General features: G+C 56.8%; 1 protein-coding gene across 2 annotated transcripts in view; it reads right to left on the bottom strand.

Annotated features, from left to right (window-relative positions):
• Positions 1–7,500, bottom strand: part of LOC142907146 (uncharacterized) — a 56,851-nt gene that overhangs the window by 32,318 nt on the left and 17,033 nt on the right. For both annotated transcript variants that reach the window (XM_076056323.1, XM_076056322.1), the window contains exons 4-5: positions 5,787–6,402; positions 53–277 (exon numbers count right to left, since the gene is read on the bottom strand). In XM_076056323.1, coding sequence (XP_075912438.1) covers positions 53–277; positions 5,787–6,402 — 841 coding nt within the window. The remainder of the gene's footprint in view (positions 1–52; positions 278–5,786; positions 6,403–7,500) is intronic.

The raw sequence follows: 7,500 nt of genomic DNA, 5'->3' as shown, positions 1-7,500 counted from the left end.
CACACCACTCACACCACACACACACTCACACCACACACCACTCACACCACACCTGGTATGCTGTTGTAGGTGGGAGATCTGCCGGAAGGACTTGTCACAGTAAGAGCAGCCGTAGGGCTTGGCCCCCGAGTGGATTCGCAAGTGCTGGGCCAGGTACGAGGTGCTCACAAACGACTTAGGACAGTGAGCACACTGGTGTGCCTTAGCCTCTGTGTGCGTCTTGGCATGCAGCTGCATCTCAGACTTGGAGAAGTACGTGGACAGACAAACCTTGCACCTGGTGGGGGGGTAGGTAGGGTGGGTGGGTGGGTGAGGGGGTGGGTGGGTGAGTGGGTGGGTGAGTGGGTGGGTGAGGGGGTGGGTGGGTGGGTGAGGGGGTGGGTGGGTGAGTGAGTGGGTGAGTGAGTGAGTGGATGAGTGGGTGAGTGGGTGAGTGAGAGGGTGTATGAGTAAGTGGATGAGTGAGTGGGTGAGGAAGTGGGTGAGTGAGTGAGTGAGAGAGAGTGGGTGGTTGGATGAGTGAGTGAGTGGGTGGGTGAGTGGGTGGGTGAGTGAGTGAGTGGGTGAGAGAGTGATTGGGTGGGTGAGTGGGTGAGTGAGTGAGTGGGTGAGTGAGTGGGTGGGTGAGTGAGTGAGTGGGTGAGTGAGTGGGTGGGTGAGTGGGTGAGTGAGTGAGTGGGTGGTTGAGTGGGTGAGTGAGTGAGTGAGTGGGTGCGTGAGTGAGTGAGTGAGAGAGTGAGTGGGTGAGTGGGTGAGTGAGTGGGTGGGTGAGTGAGTGGGTGAGTGGGTGGGTGAGTGGGTAGGGTGAGTGGGTGAGTGAGAGAGTGAGGTGAGTGAGTGGGTGGGTGAGTGAGTGAGTGGGTGGGTGGGTGAGTGGGTGGGTGAGTGGGTGAGAGAGTGGGTGAGTGGGTGAGAGAGTGGGTGAGTGGGTGAGTGAGTGAGAGAGGGGTGAGTGGTGAGTGGGTGAGTGGGTGAGTGGTGTGTGTGTGAGTGAGTGAGGGATGAGTGAGTGGGTGAGAGAGTGGGGAGTGAGTGAGTGAGTGGGTGTGTGAGTGAGTGGGTGAGTGAGTGAGAGAGAGTGGGTGGTTGGATGAGTGGTGAGTGGGTGGGTGAGTGGGTGGGTGAGTGAGTGAGTGGGTGGGTGAGAGAGTGAGTGGGTGGGTGAGTGGGTGAGTGAGTGAGTGGGTGAGTGAGTGGGTGGGTGAGTGAGTGAGTGGGTGAGTGAGTGGGTGGGTGAGTGAGTGGGTGAGTGAGTGAGTGAGTGGGTGGATGAGTGGGTGAGTGAGTGAGTGGGTGCGTGAGTGAGTGAGTGAGAGAGTGAGTGGGTGAGTGGGTGAGTGAGTGGGTGGGTGAGTGAGTGGGTGAGTGGGTGGGTGAGTGGGTAGGGTGAGTGGGTGAGTGAGAGAGTGAGTGAGGTGGTGGGTGATGAGTGGGTGGGTGGGTGGGTGAGTGGGTGGGTGAGTGGGTGAGAGAGTGGGTGAGTGGGTGAGAGAGTGGGTGAGTGGGGTGAGTGAGTGAGAGAGTGGGTGAGTGAGTGAGTGGGTGAGTGGGTGAGTAGGTGTGAGTGAGTGAGTGGGTGAGTGAGTGGGTGAGTGAGTGAGTGGGTGAGTGAGTGAGTGAGAGAGTGAGTGGGTGAGTGAGTGGGTGGGTGAGTGGGTGAGTGATGGGTGAGTGGTGGTGAGTGAGTGAGAGAGTGGGTGAGTGAGTGGGTGAGTGAGTGGGTGGGTGAGTGAGTGAGAGAGTGGGTGAGTGAGTGTGTTTGTGAGTGTGTCAGTGTGTGTGTCTGTATATGTCTGTCTGTGTGTCTGTGTGTGTGTCTGTGTGTGTATGTGTGTGTATGTATGTCCGGCAAAACAACCCCCTACCTCCTCGCGGTGCCGGACGGGCAACTCTGTCGTGGACAGTGCTGTGGGGGGAGATCCAATTTTGATTGGCTCCTCCCCTCATGGCAAATGTGTCCCCCACAGGAGCTAAACGGCGGCTCTGGACGGGTGCGAGGGGCTGGTAACCCCTCCACCTTCAATTAATTATCACGAAACCACGAGTTAAACCTAAATATATAACTAATAAGCTTGTGCCAGAGGCCCCGGGGGACCAGGCGTCTATGACGTCTCCTGGCCAAACCCCAATTGGCGGAGCCAGGAGATTGAATATCCACCCTCGGGGCTCCTCCAGAAACAACGAAAAGCCACTTCGTGTGGCCACGTGGAATGTTCGAACGCTCACTGCAGAGGAGAGGCTGCCACTCCTCTGTCGGGAGCTGGACCGGTACTGCCTGGATCTCTGTGGCATTCAGGAGGTCCGGTGGACCGGCTCTGGCTCCTGCCACCATGAGGGGTGGACAGTTCTCTACTCGGGGCAGCAGACTGCCAAACAACAGGGTGTGGCTCTTCTTTTGAACAAAATAATGAAGGGGGCGTGGGAGCGTGGCGGTGAGGTGTGGGAAGCTGTAAGCCCCAGGCTACTTTGGGCTCGCCTTCCCATCAACCGGAGGCGAGGAATGGTGGTCGTGGTTACTTATGCCCCCACCGAAGATGAACATCCGTGGAGGGATGCAGGCAAAGCCGATGAGTCAGATGCCTTCTATGACCTACTGTCACAGGTGCTGGCTAAAGTGGCCCCTCGGGATAGTCATCATGTTGGGTGACTTCAATGCCCGAGTTGGTCATGATACTGGCACCTGGTCTGGAGTGATTGGAGGGCATGGGCCAGATCAGCTCAATAACAACGGTAGGAGGCTGCTAGATTTTTGTGCAGCCCATGGGCTTGTAATTACCAACACGCTGTTCCGGCATCGGCGCATCCACACAACATCATGGATGCATGCCGGGTCCAAGCAAGAACATCTGCTGGACTACATAGTGACGGACCAGCGGATGCGAGCCCATGTCCTTGACACCAGGACCTACCGTGGAGCTGATCTGCCTCTGACCATCGACTAGTCATTTGTAAGATGCGCCTGCCATTCTTCCACTCCGGTGGTGGGCGTACACCCAGGACCCCATTCCAACCTAAAGTGGTCTGGTCTCCGTTATCTGATGAAAGTTGCAAGCGAGAATTTCATCATCGCTTGCAGCTGGGATTGGCATCGTCCCCGACTCCTGATGTCGAGCGATAATGGGCGAGGTTTAGGACTGTGGCTCATGCACCTGCAATGGCTGCTTTGGGTACGCGGTCCAGACCTCCCCAGAGACCCTGGCTGACAGAGGAGGTGTTCAGGATGGTTTAGAAAAAGCGACAGGCCCACTGTCATCGGCTACAGAATCCCACGTCAGAGAATGAGGAGGCTTACCGCAGCCTTCGCTCGGAGGTTCGGAGAGCCGTGAGGCGCTGCAAGGATGGGTGGTGGTCGCGGGTTGCTGAGGAGATGGAGTCTGCCTCAGTGGCCCGTGATCACAAATCGCTATTTAACTCCATCAAAAAAGTAACCTGCAGCGCCACACCTATTACCATCATTAGGGGAAAAAACGGTGATCCAATCTCCTATCCCCAGGAACAGGTTTGCAGATTTGCTGAGCATTTCTGTGAGGTCCTGGGGGAGGGGAAAATCCCTCAGCCAGGAAAACATCGTGGCACAAAGTGAGGATGACCCTGCTGTGGCTGCGGTGCCTCAAATATTGGAAGAAGTCACCCCCTGTGAGTGGCTGGCTGAGGTGCCATCTGTTGAAGAAGTACTGAAGGCGATCCGGAGTCTGAGACCAGGAAAGGCAGCGGGCAGAGATGATCTCCCAAGCGAAATGCTGAGGGAGGGTGGCGTTTGTGCACAGACTGCCCTATATGACATCATAACAACGGTCTGGACCACTGGACAGATTTCGCAGGATTGGAAGGATGCCCTGGTGGTCCCCCTTTTTAAGAAGGGGGACCGCACAGACTGTAACAACTACAGGGGCATCTCACTCCTCAGTGTGCCGGGAAAGGTCCTGGCAAGGATTATTCAGCATCGCCTTGCCAGGCACACTGAGGAGAGGCTTGCGGAGCCCCAATGCTGTTTCAGGAAAGGGCGGTCCTGCACAGATGCCATATTTTCTGTCCGTCTGCTACAGCAGAGGTGTAGGGAATTCCAACAAGACCTACATCTCTGCTTTATTGACCTGGTCAAGGCCTATGATACCATCAGTAGGCCTGGGCTCTGGGTTGTTCTTCGTGCTTTTGGAGTACCTGACCCCTCTGCTCACGATCATTAAGGACCTTCATGATGGTGAGCGGGCCTGGGTAAAACTACGTGGCCGGGAGTCAGAGCCATTCTCTGTACACCTTGGGGTGCGACAGGGATGTCCTCTGGCTCCCACATTATTTAACATCTATTTTGACCACGTAGTTCGTGAAGCCTTCAATAGCTGTACCGGGGGAATCTCCATATGGTACAGATATAATGGGAGGCTGATCGATGCCCGGGTGCGGTCAAGGGATGGCTCCCTATTGCTCAACCACGTTATGTATGCTGATGATTTGGTAATAGCTGCTCAGTCAGAGGAGGAGTTGGAGACGCTGCTGCTGAGACTGGAGCATGCCACTAAGAGGTGGGGCCTTACCATCAGCCCCACCAAAACTAAGCACCTGCCTGGGTATTTTGTACCATCGGACACTCCACCCCCACAACTCCCAATCGGTGATGGGGCAGTTGTGGAGAGAGTGGAGAGTTTCCCATACCTGGGCAGTGTGCTTATGACTGGCTCCAGTTTAACAGCAGAGGTCTCACTCCGAATCAGTCGAGCGGCAATATCTTTTCATCGGTTGCGTAACGCTGTGTGGAAGCTACCTGGTCTGTCGCTCCGCACTAAGCTTCAGGTCTTCTCGGCCACGGTCATTCCCTCCCTTCTCTACGCTTGCGAAACGTGGACCCCCCTAATGGAACATCTTCGCCGGTTAGAAACATTTAGGCTGGCCTGCCTACGATCCATCCTGGGTTTAACCAGACTGGATTGTGTGAGGAGCTCACAAATCCTTGAAAGATCTGGGCAGGGTCCCATCGGTGAGCTCCTCCGGCAGGCAAGGCTGCGATGGCTGGGTCATGTAGCCCGCATGCCCAGCCACCGCATGCCGAAACAGCTTTTGTTTGGCCGGATTGAGGGGGCTGGGCGGGCGCGGCACGGGCTAGAGAAGAGATGGAGTGATGTGGTACAGGAGGACGTGGAGCTGAGTGGACTTGCCGATGACTGGTACCAGCGGTGTCAAGATCGGCCTCTGTGGAGGAGGCTCGTGAAGGACGCTACTGGGCAGTTGGAGGCAGTCGCCCTCCAACAACAACGGAGGGCGGAGGAGCGACGCTCACAACAACGAGCGGAGCGCCGGGTGGCTAAAGCACAGCAGGTTGGCACAGTAGGGGGCACAGGTGGTGCATCAGCCAGTCATCTCAGTCAGTCGACCCGTGGCACCTGGGTCTGGCCCCATGACCTCCTGCCAGCAGGCGTTCGACACTTCACGTGGCCTCAAGGTGCACCTAGCCTGGCACAAGCGTCGTGGTGACGTCACCGCCACTTAGTGGCGAATGGTTGTTGTTGTGTGTGTCTGTGTGTGTCTGTGTGTCTGTGTGTATGTGTGAATGTATGTGTGTGTATATGTGTATATGTGTGTGTGTGTATGAGTGTATGTGAGTGTGTGTATGTGTATGTATGTATATGTGTGTTTGTGTACGTGCAGTGTGTATGTATGTGTGTGTATGTGTGTATGTGTGTATATGTATGTGTGTATGTATGTGTATGTATGAGTGTATGTGAGTGTGTGTATATGTGTGTATGTATGTGTGTGTATGTGTGTGTGTGTACGTGCAGGATAATCCCCACCTGTAAGTCTTTGCTCTCTTCTCTCCTGGCTGGTGATGAAAACCACCCCCAGCACCACCACCACCACCACCACCTCCACCTCCACCACCACCACCGTGTTGATGGTGGTGCTGCTGTTGCTGTTGTTGTGATCCCCTACCCCTGCCCCTCCCTCTGCCCGAGTGAGGGTGAGCGTGTGGGTGGTGGTGAGGGTGAGGAGGAGCGTGTGGGTGCTGGTGCTGGTGGTGGTGGTGAGCGTGTGGGTGGTGAGGGTGAGCGTGTGGGTGGTGAGGGTGAGCGTGTGGGTGGTGACGCTGCTGCTGCTGCTGTTGCTGGTGATGTTGTTGTTGTTGTTGTTGGTGTTGGTGGTGCGGTGGTGGTGGTGGTGGTGGTGGTGCCATCCACGATTTGGAGTCCAGCAGAAGCTCCACGCCAGGGACAGACTTCCCGATGGCCACGGTGGCCACGTCGGACGAGGAGGTGGTGGACGAGGTGGTGGACGAGGTGGTGGACGAGGTGGTGGTGGAGGAGGTGGTGGAGGAGGTGGTGGAGGTGGTGGAGGAGGTGGAGGAGTTTGTCGTCAGCGTGGGCTGGGAGGTTGTGGGGGCGTCGAACATCGATAAAGAAGACGAAGAACCTGCAGGGTCACGTGGGGGTTAGGGTGGTGGTGGTGATGGTGGTGATGGTGGTGGTGGTGGTGATGGTGGTGGTGGTGGTGGGGATGGTGGTGGTGATGGTGGTGGTAGTGGTGGTGGTGATGGTGGTGGTGATGGTGGTGATGGTGGTGGTGATGGTGGTGGTAGTGGTGGTGGTGATGGTGGTGGTGGTGGTGATGGTGGTGGTGATGGTGGTGGTGGTGGTGGTGGTAGTGATGGTGGTGGTGGTGATGGTGATGGTGGTGGTGGTAGTGGTGGTGATGATGATGGTGGTGGTGGTGGTGATGGTGGTGGTGATGGTGGTGATGGTGGTGGTGATGGTGGTGGTGGTGGTGGTGGAGGTGGTGGTGATGGTGGTGATGGTGGTGATGGTGGTGATGGTGGTGGTGGTGGTGATGGTGGTGGTGATGGTGGTGATGGTGGTGGTGATGGTGGTGGTGGTGGTGGTGATGGTGGTGGTGGTGGTGGTGATGGTGATGGTGGTGATGGTGGTGGTAGTGGTGGTGGTGGTGATGGTGGTGGTGATGGTGATGGTGGTGGTGATGGTGGTGGTGGTGGTGGTGATGGTGATGGTAGTGGTGGTGGTGGTGATGGTGGTGGTGATGGTGATGGTGGTGGTGATGGTGGTGGTGATGGTGGTGGTGGTGGTAGTGGTGGTGGTGACGGTGATGATGGTGGTGGTGGTGATGGTGATGGTGGTGGTGACGGTGGTGGTGATGGTGGTGGTGGTGATGGTGGTGGTGGTGATGGTGGTGGTGGTGGTGGTGATGGTGGTGGTGGTGGTGATGGTGGTGATGGTGGTGATGGTGGTGACGGTGGTGGTGACGGTGGTGATGATGGTGGTGGTGATGGTGATGGTGGTGGTGATGGTGGTGGTGGTGGTAGTGGTGGTGGTGACGGTGGTGGTGACAGTGGTGGTGGTGGTGACGGCGGTGGTGATGGTGGTGGTGGTGGTGGTGGTGGTGATGGTGGTGGTGGTGGTGGTGATGGTGGTGATGGTGGTGATGGTGGTGGTGGTGATGGTGGTGGTGATGGTGGTGGTGGTGACGGTGGTGGTGACGGTGGTGATGATGGTGGTG

The sequence above is a fragment of the Petromyzon marinus genome, chromosome 75, assembly GCF_048934315.1.
Source record: "Petromyzon marinus isolate PM22_M1 ecotype Great Lakes invasive population chromosome 75, UKy_Petmar_22M1.pri1.0, whole genome shotgun sequence".
Classification (NCBI taxonomy): Eukaryota; Metazoa; Chordata; class Hyperoartia; order Petromyzontiformes; family Petromyzontidae; genus Petromyzon; species Petromyzon marinus.
The sequence above is the reverse complement of the archived record's forward strand: the minus strand, read 5'-3'. Positions and strand labels throughout refer to the sequence as shown.